This window comes from Pecten maximus, chromosome 14 (assembly GCF_902652985.1).
Source record: "Pecten maximus chromosome 14, xPecMax1.1, whole genome shotgun sequence".
Classification (NCBI taxonomy): domain Eukaryota; kingdom Metazoa; phylum Mollusca; class Bivalvia; order Pectinida; family Pectinidae; genus Pecten; species Pecten maximus.
In genome coordinates this window covers 14,063,904-14,084,640 of record NC_047028.1, presented here as the reverse complement: position 1 = coordinate 14,084,640, position 20,737 = coordinate 14,063,904, and the positions used below count along the sequence as shown (strand labels likewise).

Genomic DNA, 20,737 nt, shown 5'->3' with positions numbered 1-20,737 from the left:
TGGAAACGACTCACTGATTACGAGGAATCTCTAATGCGATGATCCACTCTCTATATGTGCCGCGGAAAATATGCCATGCACGCATTGTTTGATTTGATGAACAGTGAACTGGCGATCAAAGCCAATCATCGGACGTACCGGTTACTGTCGCGAAGGCAAAGAAAAGGATTGGGTAAAATCACAACATCATCTACGACTTACAGTCTTATGGTGTCTTTTAAAAGTTTTTGATGTTTGAAATACCTTCCCATATGCCAATTTTGTGAGATATTATCCACAACCGCCATTTGCATTTCAAGTTCAAAATATAATCAGCTTTTATACATATATCATGGTCAAACTAAATATCCTATTGTGTGCTATGGGCATATGGAGGCATTACGGCATGGTTATTTGCGCAATATATATGATACAAATGAGCTAATTATGTCCCACTGAAACAAGCAAGTCCCATACTTAGTCATGATGCAAATTAACAACTGATTAAGCTACTTCTGTTTAATTGACCTGAATAGTGATTAATAGCCTTGTAAAATATCACTGATATCACTGAATTTGCTTTTTAGATAACACTTAACATATTTACGATCTCGGGTACAGAAACATTGCAAACGTTATGTGTTTGATACTAGCAGGGATATCAATGATGACTTGCTACTAAGTGGAACGTATAGAATGAACAGCAATGGTGATTATGATGCTAGCAGCGACATTAATGACTGATTTGATATAAGCAGGGAAATCATTGACAATTTTGATAGTAGTAGCAACATCAAAGGCATTGTGATGCTAGGAGCAACGTCAATGACTATTTTGATACTAGCAGCAATGACAATGACCAATTTGATACTAGCAGTGACGTCAATGATCATTTTGATGCCAGTATCAACAACACAAGGGAATTTCGCTAATAACCGCTACAGTACAATAATTGTGTAACTACGATGAACATTAATGATGTTTGTACACCTTTATAGTAACATAGATGATGATTTTGATACGACTAGGAACAAAAAGTTCCGGTATTATAAATAATAAGTCGAATATAGTATAAGTATGTTTATTAGTCATGAACAACACTAATCTAGTTCAATACGCAGACAGAATCAATAATCAAATATCGCATCAGCCTTTTAAACCATAATTATAATTGATCATACCTCGATCATCGCTTTGTAGTCTTGGTTTTTAATCACTTTGAACTTTGCTGTTGAAGTCACTGATGACAATGACAGACATTCTCGTTTTGAATATTAGTTATATAATGATTAATCTAATAAAACACAAAAGACATGATCACCGAAAAGCTTATGTGAATGCATGCCAAGGACAACCTTAGCAACATTGTATGTTTCTAAGCTTCTCACGCAACGGATACAGTTGCAAAGTGAGGAGCTCTTAAAACCAAGAAAACAAGAACTGAATTGAAGTAAACTATTCAATCGTCTAACTGTTGTGATAGCATCCTTAATATACTTGATAACCGTTCCCTTGATCGCTTGGATCAATAAGTTATTTCTAAAAAGATAATTTCTGTTTCTAGATATTTATATCATATAACCATTGTCACGAAAAACATCACAAAGCGATCATTACGTTTTCATAATATAATTCAAACAAAGCATTATTTTTTTTATTAGATTAGGAAATCAAAGTTAAAACAAAAACATGTATTGGGAAATGAAATGATTGTAATCAAATACAAATTTGAGAACAATTGTCGCAACGGGTAGATATAATACTCCATATACCTTGCTAGCGTGTCAAAGATCATTTAGGGGTGAGTTTTACCAAAACTTAACAGTCGTCTGCCAGAATATCCCTGTGATACACAAGCTGATACCTTTATTTCTGTGTGGTATTTTGGAGCCATTCACTTCTATTTCACAATGGTAGCATTGATGATATAACATACAGTAATCTATCACAGATAATCTAAGTTAACTGGGAGAGATGGAACTCTCACAAAAACGATCCGAATTCGAAATCTCCGAACGGATGTGGGCAGTCGTTACTTTCTCCTTGTATGCTGGCTTTCCTTCTTTACCAATGACCAGGCCAACGAGAGTGAGTGTTTAATGTATGTTAATAACACTAACACAGGTATATTTGCACCGAACTTCGGCAAAATAATTCGCATTCACAATGTAACTAAGAAAAAAAAAGTTTAGATAACTTCACGGTGAATATTGATATCCATGTCTGATCGTCACTGATTATAGTTCGTACCTGTATCACACGAAGATTGCTGCACGATTTTCTTTATATTGATCAGAACGTCGAAATCTGTGACCTCGAACACAAAGCTAGTGTTGTAGGCAATGGCGTTAAGCTGTGCCTGATCTATATTGCTTCCTATCCCCACACAGATTATCGCGACACCTTCGGATTTCAGAGTAGAAGCGACTACATTAGGATCATCTGACGATTGTCCGTCAGTCATTAGAATTATAACCTTCTCAGCGTTTTTGCGGGCTCCTTGTGATGCTGTGAATGCATTCGAACGTATAAATATTAACCCTCGTTCCATATAAGTACCTGATCCGATGTATGTAATTCCTTCTACTGCGTTCACAATATCCCTTGGGCTCTGGAAGGCTTTAAGCCAAAATTCATTCCTTACATTGGTTGAAAACGACACAACTCCAAACTGAAGTGCATTCTTTCCTATTGCGACAGACGCGGTAAAATTTTTGATGAAATACTTCATGATTTCAAAGTTTGGGGACCCAATACTTCCAGAACTATCCAGGAGAAACACCATATCAGTGAGTGACGTACATTCTAAGAAAAAACAAACCATAATTACAATAACGAAATAATAAAATTATTCAACAACTTGACTTAACCCATATCGTTATATCTCATTACTGGATAGATGCTCACTTGAAAATCGACGTTTGCAAGATGAATGCAGTAGCAATAAGTTGCCTAATACGGAATAAATCCAACTTTGCACTTTAAATTTGCATAATTATTAATACAATTCATTAAGAGCAAAATTTTTCACATGACACAGTACTTACCATCTGCAGGCAGCAGGGAGTCTGATGAAACAGAAATAAAACCGAAATATAATTATATATCCATGGCGATATATACTGCACTCATGAAAGAAAACGGCATTTTCTCATGAATTAATTGCTTATAACAAAAATCGAACGTTTGATATATGATATTAGAAATTATCATACGAACACAGCACCACATCACATTTTCAAAAGCAGCATACACATATATTACAATGTTTCATTACATTTTTACCAGTGAAATATCGAAAAATGTTCTATAAACGTGATATTTTCACTAGGGAAAAAAATCACCAATTTTCTTCTTATTCGACCAATCAAAACACTGCTTGCAAACGGCATTGGGGAAAATAAAAGCTGACTCGGTATGCTTTGATATAGAATGTAATAAACAGAATATCTAACAGTATATTCAGTAATACCAAATATATTTCATCCGTGAGGCTAATATTTTAAAATTTTTCACTCGTGCAAGAGTGCGCAATATTAGACAAACTGAAGACACAGTTAGATGTCCTCTATGTTTTCCTTTGATTTTAATCGTATTCCTGTTAATACAGAGTTTCCATTTAATCAGCACCATTGACAAATACAGCTGTATTTAGTACACAACATACTTGCAATAATGATGCCAGCGATATTCTGTGTATCCATATGGTAAAGTTCACTATCCTGTAGCTCGTCCGCCACCGATGGGAGGGTGTCCACTAATGCTGACACAATATCAACCTCGTTGATCTTAGTGGTGATAACACGGCCGTTAGGATCGGTGATGACATACAGTAAGTCTATCTCAATCGCGATCTGAGCTTTAACACTTCCTTGTCTAGATGATAATTACACAACAATAAAGTTATTACCAGTTTTTAGTTCGCCAGTGGACATTAGACGCTGGCAGGAATTACTTATACATATAGATTAATTTTGTTATCGATATGGCGAATCCTAAACGACATCATTTATCTTCATATTTCCAGCGAAACCGACACTATCACAATATTGACACCTTAAGATGTTTGACTATCACACGGTGTATTACACTTAAGAATGTACGATCTTCATCATATGTACTATTCGCATTTTGCTAAGGATCACTGTTAGTTTTTGGTAAATGTGAACACCAATATCTATATGTTTGTACTGCGATTTTTGTGTTTTTTTTTGTGTTTGTGATTTTTATTTATCAGAACATGATAAATAAATACAAATGAAGAAAATGAACAAGAAATTGTAATAACAGTAAAAAATGATTCATAAGGAAAGGATTATCCTTAGGATTAGGTACATAGCAATTTGACTTGTTTTTGAATTTTATTATACTGGCTTTATAGCTTCCAATTTAAATTTTATGTTTGAGTAAAATGAGGATTCCGAAGTCTAACATATTCGCCAAACAAGGACGGGAGGGAAAGAAGATACTCTATCTAACATCTTAAATTCCTCAAAATATATAGGTGACCCTTAACAAACTTTGAGCAGCATATATGTTAAGTACTTCATTAACAGACAGTTTATCTTAATTTTGTGTTTTGGTTTTGCAATTAGCAAATAATGAATATAGATTATGTTTTAAATGAGTGTAAATTAAATGGTGATCTTACTCAAGTCCGACAACTCTGCTTCTCTTGTAGTTCTCTTTCAATTCACTCTTTTTGTAAACATGATCAATCTGTAAAGATAACATTGGTACTAGGATGTTCGCGTAACATTCTCCTTATTAACACAGGTTAATTCAGCAGAAGGACAGTGTCTTACACAGATCAATAGAATACTCGGATGTTCTCATAATATTCTCATTATCAATAAGAGTAATTACGGTACTCGGGGGTTCCACAACGTCATTAACACAGCTAAATACTCAATAAACGTACTTGGATAAATTATGTCTCGTTACCTAGATAAACATTGTAGTAAGATATTGTAAAAAATGTTTCTACTACGTCGTCAGATTAGAATGGTACAATGGTTCTATCAAAATTCTGGGTGTCAGCGGAAAAACTACAACAGTTTTATAATTAATCATTTCAACAATAGACGTTATGGTATTTTAAAACAGTTTTCTTGCTGCTCAATATATTTATGTTACACTTTTTACAGTCTTTCTCTGATTCAGTTGAAGTATAAAATTAATCTAAAAATATGTTCCTCACATCGTTTTCTAATTCTGAAGCGAGGTATATGTATTCTTTGCTGTTTTTGTCTTCGTATTCAGGTACCCATGCTAGCCTTTGCAAATGAAACGTAGTCATGAAATCTGAAAACACATAATAGTAAGAGTAATATAGATCCTGTAAGTAAATCAGCGGCAGAAATTTCAGGATTCAGGATTGTTTTCAAATTGCTTGTTTACCAATTTCAATGATATAAAATATATCAAAATCGATCCGACAGAATGATTAAAGCCTATACTAGTCGTATATAGCATAATATGATATAATCCGTTACTTATTATTGAATATTTATTTTAATTGAAATTTATTTTCTGTTTTGTTATTACTGATCACCTGAATACTCTTTTTCTTTTGTATAATTCAAATGTTGAATTGTAGTATGCGTATATATATTTATGAATTGTAGAGACACACATTACCTAACTAATATGTATGCTTTTGTCAAGATGATTACCTGCAAAGTCAATGGTAATGCCAAATGTACTGCTAGTTTGATATGTAGAGAGTATATCGTTAGACGCCATGCAGCGGAGTTCAGTACCGTTCTGGTTCTTCTCGGCGAAGAAGTTGTAGGTCTTGGTTACTGATTGGTAGCAGGTATCGTCAGGTTCATCAACGGTAACTATTGGGGTTTCTGTTGCCATGACGAAATCACTAGTATTGTAACGTCGAATGTAGAGCTGCATTTCTCCGCCGTCTGAAGCCAGTCTACATGAACAATTCATCTCGTACCTGTCCCCTTCTTTGATGATTGTTTGGCCAGTTATGTTTATGCTACTAGCGCCACCTACAGAATATGAAAAGTGGGTATGGTATATTAAAAGGCTGGAAACGTGTAAGATATTTCTAATTTACAAAAGTTTACACAAAGTAATTTGAAACTATTCGGTAACACTAATAAATGTGACAAATCACTCTGACGTTTCTTAGAAGGACGAGCCAGCAGTATGGTACAGTTTTGTTTATTTTGGCTCTCCTGTATCTAACATTGAATTTGATTTGAATGGTGCTAATATTTGTTATCGCTTTGAAATCCTTGATATCGATTGGGCATCACATGTCCGACCGACCGCAATGATCTATATATAGGTCATCGCTATATATGCAATAGAAGGTATGATAATATCCGGGTTTGACGCCAATTTTGTCATTTCTTAACACAGATGTGCTTACTACCTATTTTCGCAAATGCTGATACAAATGAAAGCAACATTATTTAAAAAATGTGAAAAGAAGCCGTTTTTAAACAAAAACTTCTTACATAAAGAAGCTGCATGCAAGCCAACTTAGATCAAATCGATTAACTGTGAAGAATGCACCTTGTATCGTAGTGATGGGAACGCTTTATAGGTGATCTGTTCTTCTTTTCAGCGATAATATCGAAATCAAACTAAAACCCTTAAACACGCGAACATTTCCCAACTAATGTAACTTTTACTGGTGTAGTTGATGAACGTTTTTATTAATGCTTCGATTCTTTTAATCTGTGTCAAACGTCTTGAGCATACCTGTAATGATAACCGTTGATGTATCCTTGATGACGTCATTCCCCATAGATTTTAATCTACACACGTAGCGTCCTCTCGCGGCACAGTGTGTAGTGGCGTTAGGAAACATAATTCTGAGCGTCATGTTCTCGCTGTTCCGTTGTAATTCAACTATATATGAACTTTTACCCTGGACAATAGCTCCGTTAGGATAGGCTCTACCATGTATGTCAGTATTATCTTCTGACACAATACTGAATTCGTCCCAGCCAGACGGAGCGTACCGGACGTTACAGCTAATGTAGATCACCTCTCCTGGAGTTGAGATTGAATCGTCCATCTTCATCTCTGGAGTAATGATAGTGTACATTGATCCCTAGGGTTAATACTTTCAGATTAAAAAGAATGTTATAGAAGCCGTAATGTTATGTTTATTGTTTTCCTGCGTACTAATATTTGCTTACTGAAATATGAAATGAAAATGATCATTGCATTAACACGTCAAAATAACAATGTTATTTGATTGTAACATCACAGGGTACGTAGTTCACTAAGAAAACTTCTAGCTTACGTTGTAATAGTTGACTAAGACGTACAGGACGTATGTCGTCATTGAATTAGGACGCTCACCTTATTCTCCTAGTTTACTTTCATTTAAATCTCCTTTTGTTTCCTAACTTATTACTATTTTATCGATATCTATTTTACATTCCTTTATTTTTTACGTTTGAAACCCCCCTCCCCCCCCCCCCCCCCCAAAAAAAAAATGCAAAATATCGGCTCATGTGTACCGATGTATAGCTAAGCAATACATAAGCCCCATATTTACAATTAAACCGTTATATCTAAAACTCAACGAGTTTGATAGATCAGCATTGATTGGCTATTTAGAGGAAAACGATTTGTTCTAGGCTGATGAGTAATAACACGGAAGAACAAACGGGTTGCTGTTAGCTGAGGAGTAATTACTCGGAGTACCGGAGTAACAGACGAGTTGCTGTTAGCTGTGGAATAATTACCCAGTGGAACAAACCGGTTGCTGTTAGCTGTGGAATAATTACCCAGAGTAGCAAACGAGTTGTTGTAAGCTGAGGAGTAATTATCGGGATAAACAAACGAGTTGTTGTTAGCTGAGGAGTAATTATCCGGATAAACAAACGGGTTGTTGTTAGCTGAGGAGTAATTACCCAGAGTAACAAACCGGTTGTTGTTAGCTGAGGAGTAATTATCCGGAGGTACAAACGGGTTGTTGTTAGCTGAGGAGTAATTACCCGGAGTAACAAACGAGTTGTTGTTAGCTGGGGAGTAATTACCTGGAGTAACAACCGAGTTGTTGTTAGCTGAGGAGTAATTACCCGGAGGTACAAATGGGTTGTTGTTAGCTGAGGAGTAATTACCCGGAGGAACAAACCGGTCGCCGTTAGCTGAGGAGTAATTACCCGGAGGAACAAACCGGTTGCTGTTAGCTGAGGAGTAATTACCCGGAGGAACAAACCGGTTGCTGTTAGCTGAGGATTAATTACCCAGAGTAACAAACGAGTTGTTAGCTGAGGAGTAATTACCCGGAGTAACAAACGAGTTGTTGTTAGCTGGGGAGTAATTACCCGGAGTAACAACCGAGTTGTTGTTAGCTGAGGAGTAATTACCCGGAGGTACAAATGGGTTGTTGTTAGCTGAGGAGTAATTACCCGGAGTAACAAACGAGTTGTTGTTAGCTGAGGAGTAATTACCCGGAGTAACAACCGAGTTGTTGTTAGCTGAGGAGTAATTACCCGGAAGAACAAATGGGTTGTTGTTAGCTGAGGATTAATTACCCGGAGTAACACACGGGTTGTTGTTAGCTGAGGAGTAATTACCCGGAGGTACAAATGGGTTGTTGTTAGCCGATGAGTAATAACACGGAAGAACAAACAGGTTGCTGTTAGCTGAGGAGTAATTACCCGGAGGAACAAACCGGTTGCCGTTAGCTGAGGAGTAATTACCCGGAGGAACAAACCGGTTGCTGTTAGCTGAGGATTAATTACCCAGAGTAACAAACGAGTTGTTGTTAGCTGAGGAGTAATTACCCGGAGTAACAAACGGGTTGTTGTTAGCTGAGGATTAATTACCCAGAGGAACAAACGAGTTGTTGTTAGCTGAGGAGTAATTACCCAGAGTAACAAACGAGTTGTTGTTAGCTGAGGAGTAATTACCCGGAGTAACAAATGGGTTGTTGTTAGCTGAGGATTAATTACCCGGAGTAACACACGGGTTGTTGTTAGCTGAGGAGTAATTACCCGGAGTAACACACGGGTTGTTGTTAGCTGAGGATTAATTACCCTGAGTAACAAACGAGTTGTTGTTAGCTGAGAAGTAATTACCCGGAAGAACAAACGGGTTGTTGTTAGCTGAGGATTAATTACCCGGAGGAACAAACATGTGTGCTGTTAGCTGAGGAGTAATTACCCGGAGTAACACACGGGTTGTTGTTAGCTGAGGATTAATTACCCAGAGTAACAAACGAGTTGTTGTTAGCTGAGAAGTAATTACCCGGAAGAACAAACGGGTTGTTGTTAGCTGAGGATTAATTACCCGGAGGAACAAACATGTGTGCTGTTAGCTGAGGAGTAATTACCCGGAGTAACACACGGGTTGTTGTTAGCTGAGGAGTAATTACCCGGAGTAACAAACGGGTTGTTGTTAGCTGAGGAGTAATTATCCGGAGTAACACACGGGTTGTTGTTAGCTGAGGAGTAATTACCCGGAGTAACAAACGGGTTGTTGTTAGCTGAGGAGTAATTATCCGGAGTAACAAACGGGTTGTTGTTAGCTGAGGAGTAATTACCCAGAGGAACAAACGAGTTGTTGTTAGATGAGGAGTAATTACCCAGAGGAACAAACCGGTTGTTGTTAGCTGAGCAGAGGCTATATGATGGCTGAGGAGAAGATACATCGAGAACAAGCAGGTTGTCATTGGTTGAAGAGAAGGCAAAAATGGGTTATTGTTTGCTGAGGTGAAGGAACATGTGTGCTGTTCTTGGCTACGAGGTTGTTACATAAAAAGAGCATACGGGGTCGCTGATCGCTTAGGAGTAGTTACTCGAAGGAGCATAGGACTGTTTTGGGCTCAGGAGTAGATACACGAAGGAACATACGGGTAGTTATGGGACCAGGAGTTATGTCACGAAGTGACATATGTGAATTGAATCCTGGTATCTTGCGTGATAATCAACGGGTCTACCTCATGAACCTAAGATGCATGTTCTGTCAGCTGAGTGACAGAGACCGTATTTAACACTATGTACAAGACCCAACGACCCGTTCCTTTTCCAGAGATGTCATCAATAGACAAAACAAATCGGATCTCGTTTTAACATTAATTTGTAAATTGTCTTCACAGTTGAACAGGCACACAATACACTTGTAGTATTAGCAGTTGATGTATTCTTAATTTACAATACGTTGATACCTATTGGAGGACGACTACATTTTACGTCACTACCGTTTGACACAAAGACACTCAATGATGATACAGAACCAAAGAATACCATCTATATATTGACTCACCTGTGGTAGTTGAATCTCCTGTAACACAAAAGCAGCACACAATTATGTAAATATGTCTCTTTTTCTATGATATGCATCACTTATACAAATGTAGCAAAGTCTGACTAAACACATTCATCGTCATATCACAAGCAGACAAACATAAGCATAGGTCGCAGTCTCTCAAAAGTAAGAGATAATGCGATCACGTTTCGTATAATTCTTGTTGGCAGGTAACTGATATTTCTATCGACTGGTGTATTTTCCTCTTAACGTCTGTGTCTTAATACCCTAAACAAATGTCACTACCTTGATAATTATATATGTGGATTATGATGTCTGGGAATCGGGAATTTAATAATTTACAAGGAAAACAAGGTGAGAGAAAAACAGAATTCACCTTATGGGAGTGATATACCTCGAGGTATGATTATTAAGCAAATAATCTATCAATTCGCAAGCCACGTGATTGTCTCCTCTAAACACCACTGTCTCAACACTAAGGGTAATAAAGCATAACGGATATTTTCACAACCCCCGTCGGGGGTGAAACGGAGGTTCAACATGAAGGAAAAGATTTTAAAGTTGCCAAAGACCAGGTTTGCCTGACATCTTAGGAATTTGGTTTCCTTGAGTTGAGATCCCCTGTCTCACTCAAAAGTCTTATTCTTTAAACTCTGTTTACGCTTGTAGCATCTTATATTGACATTACATCAATGCAAGAAAATGTTGACACGACGAGATTGAATTGTGGACGTGGCATTATTGAATGGTAAGCGAGAGGTCATACAAAAATTGATGTTGCACATTCACGGGAGCTCGTGAGATAAGAAATTCTCACATACTTCACAGAGTGATCACATGGTTGCTAGGGATGGAATAAATTGATCTCACAGGTAAGGAACGACAACTACCGCGCACTTTGACGCCGCTCACAATAGGGTAGTGCCATAATTTTATGTAGTGTTACCAAGTAGCAAATTGATAACGTCATCAATTTCTACGCAAATTTTCATGATGGCACGATGAAACACATTTAAAACATCTTGCAATTCGTTACTTTGTTAGGTTAAGTATGTGAAAGGAATGATCAAACATTGGTCTGTACCATGGCAGGGGTATATCAACATTCGTGTAATGGTTTGACTGGCAAACATGTAGCATGCATAAAGCCTCGACCGTGCCTGCTGGTCAAATTCTTACACTCGGGTTGATATATTCCTGTCTACAAAACAGGCCATGTAAGTGTTTATCCATCTCACACACAAGTGTGGATGGATTTGTGCAGGAGCAGAGAAATAGAGTTGTAGAGTTGGCCATATACTTTTTAATTTCATCTTTATACCCTTGTCAATTACCTTCTGTAAAGATGTAAATGAAACACAGCGGGGTAGCTACAACAATCGCTATGGTGAGTATAGCCAGGAGCGAGATAATTATGTTCATGTTACATTCTTTCCTGTTGGATGGAGGTCGGGTCACAAGGCTGGGCCGAGATTGGCGGAAGATGGATCTATGATGACCTTCATGATATTCGTGGTTGCTTGGCTGATAAAAAATAAAATAAATAAATAAATAGATAAATAAATAAAAAGACAATCAAAGCGTATACAAGGAAAGTTGTCACCTGGTCTTCAATGACACGAGACGAATATTAAAATGAGAATAGCTACAGAACATTAGTTTTAATGGTGCTAAGGTCCACGATGTGCAAAAAGCTGACAGATACCCGCCCCTCACCTCTTTAGAATAAAAAAATACCTTACGTCTTAAAAGTTGTCGTTCCGAAATCAAGTTCATATTCGTAGTCGGAATCTGAGAGGGGCAATATCAAAACAATGAAAAGGCGGAATGCCAGCTCAATGACATAACGTGCTTTCGAAGACACACAACTTTTATCTATTAAACTGGGGTAAACAATTAAAACCTACACATTGGAACAACATTAACTACATTAAAATTTATGAACTAATCGCCTACCTTACAAGCAAAATACATTGTTGTCTAAAACTGTCGAAAAATATGTAATGCAAATGTAAAATATGAAAAAATATCAAATCAATTAATCAAAATGCTACTTGAAGACAGTACAGATACACTTGCAGGTGTCCAACACGTGTCAATGAGATTGATTGAAAATTTCGAGAGGAAAGCCCTAATCAAGGTGAAACAAAAAAACAAAAACAGGACAAAACTAATGAGAAAATCATCGAATCATAATGCTTTAAACGGGATGAGACAAAAGGGGTTATCAGCTGGATTAAAAAACTTTGGACAGGCTAAAACGCATTATAAAAGAATCATAAGAGCTATTTCAGAAATTAGAAATATAATTTATCATTCGGTTACTACATCCCCATCCGGTGGTTTGGTATCTCAACCCTGTTGAATATATATAATGCTACGTGCTGTTATCGTCATTAAACGCAATCAAGACATATTTCAACAACAATTACGTATAATGAATATAATCATTTTTGGCGGAGACCTACTTGTGACCAGTGATTACTTGACATGGCTAGAGCCATCTTGTACCAGCCTGGAGATACTTCTTGGGAGAAGGGGTTCACATCATAGTTTTCATAAATTGGAGCATTTGTTTTCCGCCATCCCGGCTTTCCTTTGTCATTGTAGTACATTCTTCTTTTCGGTTTGTCAAAAACGCTTACACACGGTGCTGGAAATAAATGAAGTATTTCAATTAAACCAATATATGTATGAAATGGATATATGATCAGAACAGCGACTCTGTCGACAAGTAATTATAAATTGTCCAGTTTTCGAGGCAATCTACCCATTAATCAAGACACAAGAAAATCACAAACTATCACAATACAGACAATGGATATGAACACACACACATCCATGCATATACACACAGTCAAACCTTATAAGCTCGAAGTTTCATGCAGTGAAATCCTCGAGGTTTCCGAGTATTCATATTAATCGAGTTTTAATGTTAGGTATAAGATCTTAATTTTTATCATATTTACTGCACACTATACTTTCTGATAGTTTATTCGTTTTGATGTAACATAAGATAATAATTTAAAACAAATGCTTAAACAGTTACGTCAAGGTGTTGATAGCTTGTTTTATAATGACTGAGAAGATTCAGACCGGAAATACACATATTTCGTCACACAACGCCACATTGATGAACCCGCGAAGTTGAAAACGGTTTATGAGCACAAAGTAACCACAAAAACAGAGTGCTATTCGCACGAAACATGAATATTGAAAGATATCGCAAAACACCATACTTACGTTACTTTAAATTTCTATATTATTCTTATGAGACCTCTATTGGTATTAAAGTTATATCAACTCCTGTAAAATATTGACCGGAGTACCAGTCCACCGTTGTGATTTAAGCTGTACTGTTTGGTTCCGTATCACCCATAACTACCCGTATGTCCCTCCGTGTAACTACTCCTGTCCTGAGCCAACAATAGCCAGTATGTCCCTCCGTGTAACTACTTCTGTCCTGAGCCCACAATACCCAGTATGTTCCTCTGTGTAGCTGCTCCTGATCATTATGTTAAAAAGAAAAAAAATCGGGGGATTGTTTTTTACCAAGTTTTGTCCATTATCTCCTCTCGTTCCCTATTTAGATTACTTATTCACTATATCTTCCAAACGATTTGACTTGGACTAATGATATTTACTGTATCAACGTGTACACCTTACCTTGAACAATGTCGGATAATATTCCCGAGTCTATTTTAATGGGTCAGTTACTTTGTAAATACATTTTATTGATGCAAGAATATGACGCAAACAATCATTATGGTGTGATATAACAAACAATTCTATTCAACCTTTTGTATTTTTAAAACTTATGTCTTTAGATATGATTTTTAAATGACCAGTTAATATAAACATTTTATTCGGCTTTTGTTTTAGCTTAAATACAGATATTAGTAGCTGTACGTGTTGTATAAACTGCTGTACAATCAGCTCTGTAACACGGACAGATGCTGCCAAGGCGAATTCTGGAACAAGTTTTAATACAAAATAGGAATTAATTGTTAGCTAATTAAACGGGTTTGAGAATATCAAAGATGACATTAATTCCTGTCTAAAAATGTTGCTGAATAACATGGCTTTTGTTTTGTTCCAATGATAAAATTGTAATATCGTGTAGTTGATCATGCAAGCGGTCTTAACGTAAGGTTACGGAACCTGATAAACTTTTACATGAAGTGTTTAGAAAGACTTTGTTTTCCTTACAACTGATTTAGATGTCCAGACAATAGAGATATTGTCGTGCATGAAGCAAGAATGAAACGTAATTATCTTCCGAAAGAAGATGACATTTAAAACATTTTTAGGAATAGCAACCAAAAATATTTTTTTTTTCTAAACGGAAAATTCAGGAAACTGAAAAGTTATCCTTTTCCCAAACATTTGAAAGTCATTGCTAATATTTTAGCTAATTATTCTGAAAACATAGAACCTATAACATATAATGAATGTATCTAATCTGAGCTTGATTACGATTTTAAAATTGCATGTTGTAAGTTCTTCCACACCGCGCCACAGATTAAAAAACTGCATTCTTCGTTTTTCAAAATCAATCTTTGTGTCATTAATGCAATGGTTGTACTTAGTCTTTTTCCATCACGCAATGTTTCTGTTGTTATATAGTAACTGTACATCGAGGTCTTGTTTAAATGAATTTGTACAGCCTAATTAAAAGAAGCCCATATATTGAATCATCCTACACAAAAGATACCTTGTTTTTAATTTAATTGAATTTACAATGAACATTTAAAATACAAACCAGCAAACCACTATATCAGGCCTGTGTTTATAAAGAGCTATTCATACGCATTTGTCGTATTATTTACAGTAAAACCTCGCGCACCTGTACGAACATTGCTCATGTTCACATCTTATACACAGTTTAAGCCTAGGTTCTTTGTAAATCTTCGTATAAGAAATAAAAGTACATTGTAAGTTTGCAGTCGTGAGACCGCTTACCTTACTACTACTGTGTTTTTGCTTTTGTACAAACTTACCTTAAATGTCTTAAAACGACTGATGTGCTCAAGATAATGGAACATCACATTACTTAGCATGATAGGTTACGAATAAAAACGAATTATTCAAATTAACAGGCATGTAGACTGACATGAGGTTACAGAAACCAAAGGAGTTTTGCAATAAAAAGTTTGTCCTAACACTTATGATGGTGTCATTTTATTTTGTAAGATATCAGATACTGTCGTTTCATTGTTTATTTTTCCTTGTCATATATCGGATACTCTCGTCTTAGTATTTATTTCACTTTGTCAGACATTTTTATATTATCAATAGATACATACAATGAGGTCAATGAGGTCAGATAAACTTCTTATTACGTACACATTGTGTCTACGTAGCTGCTGTATTTTTACCCGACACAGATTAAATTTGGCACGTTATGTACAACGTGGAAAAATGTCTCGATTGAAGAACTTAATTGTAATATTGACTATTATGTCACAGCATAACATGTGATAACATGCGTACATTCTTCTATATACTCAGACATAGCATTACGAAATAATGCATTCAACATTTAATACTTTTATGTGTGTTGAATTGTACATTAATATTATAATTTAAAGAATTATAGTTAACTATAGTTAACCTTATAATGCCTAACACCTACCTTAAAACGGACGGTCACTTGAATTGCTGTGGTAATTATCTGTTCGGTAGACACTTTGATAAGGTATTCCTTATTTTACCGTTACGGTAAGGGAAGCTATGTAGTCTAATTGAATTGCAGGCTTCATGTAACTACGTACCTGAAAACGGTGTAATAGTTGTCTTTCCCCGCGTGTTTAGATAATATTATACAATAAGACCTTCTTATATATTTGATATCACTATTTAAAACAGTTCAATATGTACAACTAGATATAATTTTGATATCAAGTCTGTAGAAATTTCACGAACCTTAGACAATTCAGACCATTTTCCAAACTGCACATCTAAGGTACCATATATTGTTTTTCATGAGTCTTACTCTTGATTACAGTAATTGTTGTTTGCTAAATATTATTGAAATCAAGACAGGTTTCAAGAGTAGTACACAATAGAAGACCAATATAGCCTTACCTGTATTGTGACGACTGATACTACTTCCGTGTTTGTCAAAGTCAATTCATGGACACTTATGTATACAGTATACATATATGTATAATGGTAACGCTAAGTTATAACCAGACTTTCTGCTCACAAGTAGGCTTCCTGTTCTGAAAGGCCGAGCAACTGTCCATTTACGAAGTCAGGTCTAAACTGTTATCTGCCTGTTGTGAAAAATATGATACGTGGTTTACAACGGTGTACATAGGACGCGGTGTACAGTATACGTCCTGCTCACGCACAAAGCTATGGTGACGTAAGCGGGGGTACACATTACCTTAATTGCAAAAATAATGCACCGACAATAAAGCATACTATATATATAGGTGTGTGTGTGTATGTGTAAGGACAAATATGCAAGCGTGCATATATAGTACATTGATCAGAATTTCTAATTACATAGGTATTTCAAAATGAGATATTCACCACACTGTCTACAGTGACCGCACTGTCTAAAGTCATCTCATTGTCTACAGTCACCATGTGTGATACAAAATGGATTTTGTCTTTCAGATGGAACCAGGGTATGTCTGTCTAGCTTCTTCATTTCTCACCAACAGGGAGATGGTGATGGTTTTACATTAATTTGCCCTCAGTATTTCCCTCTCATACTTCCCGGTAACGTTCTGTGAATGAATGTGATGATTTAAAATTTTAATTGTATTATGGATTGACCGCAATAGAAGTCAACAATATGAATTGAAGTCGTGTAAAAACAAGATAATTGTTCCGTCTTTTATTAGGTTTACTAGGTACTTGTCGGACCTGTATCTCAGTTACTTTTAATATAGAAGTACGGTGGCACCTCAGTGGTTTCCCGTGTGTGTCTGTTGCTATAAAGGAAAGGAGACATGTAGAATGGCAGCTTCTATATTTAATTTGTGATAAAGAATGAATCAATATACAATAATAACAAATAACAATACTTCAAACAATACTTGAATTAAAACCAAATAAGACGTATACAACAATTACCATGGACATTAACAGTTTCGTTTATCATTACGCTTATCCGTTTCTCAATACATATGTTGAATTAATTACAACAATTCAGATTCAATATAACTATAATATTTTTTTCAGTAAATAACAAGAAGGTTTTATAGAGAGCTACGTTTTGTTAGAATAACTACTATAATGTGATTACGTGGAACCTTAGCCGTACAATATTAAATATAAGCGATATCTTTAAAACAATAAAAGTTTTACCTATACAGGAAAGGCGACAAGCAGAATGGCAAATTGTCAAGGTAAACGTGCCTTTTTTATATTGTCTAAACCACCGTGGACAATAAGATAACTGCCCAATGAATGCAGGTATTGGCGCGTATGATTCCTGATATGTTTACTTGGAAATGGTGGTCATCTCGACACTTGCCCTAACATTTCAATGATCAAAATTCGTATATTTGTCGTATATCATAACCAAAAACGTGATTCGGCTTTCACTAACCGGGGTCAAATATTGACTTTATTGCATTGAATATATGTTTGTTAAGTTAGTGTCCCTAAATCAGAGGTAAAACATTAAATTTATTGCATTAAACATAGGCGTGTTCAATTATTATCTCTAATGCAGGGGTCAAATATTGACTTTATTGCATTAAACATAGGTTTGTTAAATTAGTATCCCAAAAGCAGGGGCCAAACATTGGCTTTATTTCATTAAATATAGGCCTGTTAAATAAGTGTCCTTAAAAAGGGGTTTTGTCACACTTCAAATCATAATGTGTCGTATTGTAAGACATGTTTATCCTTAGTTATCGACTAAGCTAGATAACTTCGATTTGTGAGAGTGCATTCTGCCTAAATAAACACACCTTCAGTTTGTTACATTATTTTCTACACAAAAGATTATTGTCATTATTTTCATTGAAATCGTTTCTCCCCGGTTGGTGAAGCCCTTGACCCAAATGTATAACAATGATGTAATTGATGTATATTCATGTCAAAAGATTATTACTGCTTTTCCCTGTACAATTAGATATAGGGACGTTATCTTTTGTGATCCACATCTTGTCTATTAATATGACTAACAAGTACATATGCACAAAAATGAAAATAAAAAAAAAAATATAAAAAAATATAAAAAAGGAATGTACAATAACAGTCGATAAAAGTACATACATTTGGTATAAATATACCGTATTAACATATTTACGTGGCATACGTTCTAGTAAATATAGTGGATTTAATATTATACCATAAAGACAAAATTGAGTGGGTGGGATATACTTATAGTACACGTAGAAAATTGAAATGATGATTTACACAATTTATACAAAAGAAAACATTTATATATCCCAATACTCCAGTATACCGATTAACTCTAAAAGACCATAATGATTAATCATATCTATTAATTATTAGTGGTATGATGCAAGCATATCGATAATATCGTTTGCGGAATACACATTTAAAACATTTCAGTTTCAAGTTGACATCGCATGTATGATTATATTGGCTATATAGCGTCAAAGAAACGCTAAACTTAATATATATTTTATTTCAGTGTTAAATTTAAAGCATTATTACATTTTAAATGAAGCCAGATCTGTTTAAAGCTCCACAAAGTCTGATTTAATTAATCACGGAACCCCAGATTTCATTTTGAAAACGTGACATTGTAATTTAATGTGGTCGCGAGAATTCGCTATGATTTGCCGATCAGGTGGTATTGTGCAGAAGAGGAGACGGCATCTAAATATTTGTTCTGAGGGGTTTTTATTGTACATTCTATACCAAAACGGCAAGGTATTCTGTGTTGTTTTATGACACATGTTGTGTAACAAATGTGAATAAAACCTTATTCCTCTACTGATCTATGTTTGGCTGCTAAGTAGGCATTTTTTGTGTGATAATTAGAGAGGATTTTGGCGCACTGATATATAATTATCATTTAGAAGTGTTCTGGCGTTGAACGTGTATTGCACCGGGTGGATTCTTTTGTTTCCTCAGAAACGGTTATGTTTCTTTCGACATAATTTGCGTTATTTTCGGCTCTTAAACTCCAAATGAAAGTCATCCTGACAGTAGGTGAAAAACATTCGAAGGATATTGAAAGAGATTGGATTTCAAATCGGTCAAATCAGTGTCTCTAGGTAGAAGACGGTTTTCATTGGGTTCGGTTTCGGATTTTGGAGTTGACATCACTGAATAACCACAGCAATAAAATTCAGTACATATATACATGTATACCCATCTGAAAACCATAACGATGTCCCAGATTTTCAAAAGGTTTTTATAAATGCTTGACTTTTGCTGTCCCCATGTCTTACATTTCTTGAAATTCGGAAACGAGCCCCTATGACGACGTCAATAAATTTTGTAATTTTTGTATCTAGAATAACGCTTATAATATTTTTGTGAAAACTACATTTCTTGTAATGAATATTCAGCGTAATAACTGTGATGGTTTTTGTCTTCGTTTTTTTGTGGTTGATGTTACTAAATGCTAACACATTTTAAGGCTCCCTTGTTCTGTTGATAGTGTACCGAAAGTAATTGGCAGCTATTTGAAATTTGTTTTACCATGAACATACTCATCAAATCACTGTAAAATAAAGTATACAGTCTCAAAGCTACAATTTGGTTTTATAACGACATATAGACAATTGCAACATAGAATGTAAATATAACGTTATGAAAAGCAATGACAATATATATAACATAATCAACCAATATAGTAAATTATAACACTAATGATTTACGATGACAAAATATATTGCGTAATGTAACATAGTAACAAAATGTTTCACAAAAGGAATTACAACGAAATATATAATGAACCAGAGTCCATCATATGCAGGTACATATGTATGTGGGAACGTCTACCCATTGTTTGGAATTTGCGGTCAGAACCGCACAAAGCTATGGTGACGTAAGCGGGGGTACACATGACCTTAATTGCAAAAATAATGCACCGACAATAAAGCATACTATATATATAGGTGTGTGTGTGTATGTGTAAGGACAAATATGCAAGCGTGCATATATAGTACATTGATAAGATTTTCTAATTAGATAGGTATTTCAAACTCAGATATTCACCCCACCGTCTACAGTGACCACGCTGTCTAAAGTCATCTCATTGTCTACAGTCAGCATGTGTGATACAAAATGGATTTTGTCTTTCAGATGGAACCAGGGTATGTCTGTCTAGCTTCTTCATTTCTCACCAACAGGGAGATGGTGATGGTTTTACATTCATTTGACCTCAGTATTTCCCTCTCATACTTCCCGGTAACGTTCTGTGAATGAATGTGATGATTTAAAATTTTAATTGTATTATGGATTGACCGCAATAGAAGTCAACAATATGAATTGAAGTCGTGCAAAAACAAGATAATTGTTCCGTCTTTTATTAGGTTTACTAGGTACTTGTCGG

The 20,737-nt window shown here is 35.6% G+C and overlaps 1 protein-coding gene and 1 long non-coding RNA gene across 2 annotated transcripts; both read right to left on the bottom strand.

Moving 5' to 3' along the window:
• Positions 1 to 1,046: 1,046 nt before the first annotated feature.
• On the bottom strand, positions 1,047 to 20,588 carry LOC117342598. The gene is made up of 11 exons (XM_033904796.1): positions 20,406 to 20,588; positions 12,705 to 12,889; positions 11,571 to 11,760; positions 10,234 to 10,251; positions 6,709 to 7,035; positions 5,655 to 5,987; positions 5,180 to 5,283; positions 4,631 to 4,698; positions 3,647 to 3,855; positions 3,027 to 3,047; positions 1,047 to 2,784 (listed from the first exon to the last, which is right to left on the bottom strand). The coding sequence occupies exons 1-11, from the start codon at positions 20,455 to 20,457 to the stop codon at positions 2,210 to 2,212; spliced, it is 2,082 nt and encodes a 693-aa protein (XP_033760687.1). The 5' UTR covers positions 20,458 to 20,588; the 3' UTR covers positions 1,047 to 2,209.
• On the bottom strand, positions 17,541 to 20,205 carry LOC117342599. The gene is made up of 2 exons (XR_004535877.1): positions 19,533 to 20,205; positions 17,541 to 19,445 (listed from the first exon to the last, which is right to left on the bottom strand). It is a non-coding gene; the product is annotated as an uncharacterized LOC117342599 (long non-coding RNA).
• Positions 20,589 to 20,737: the final 149 nt, after the last annotated feature.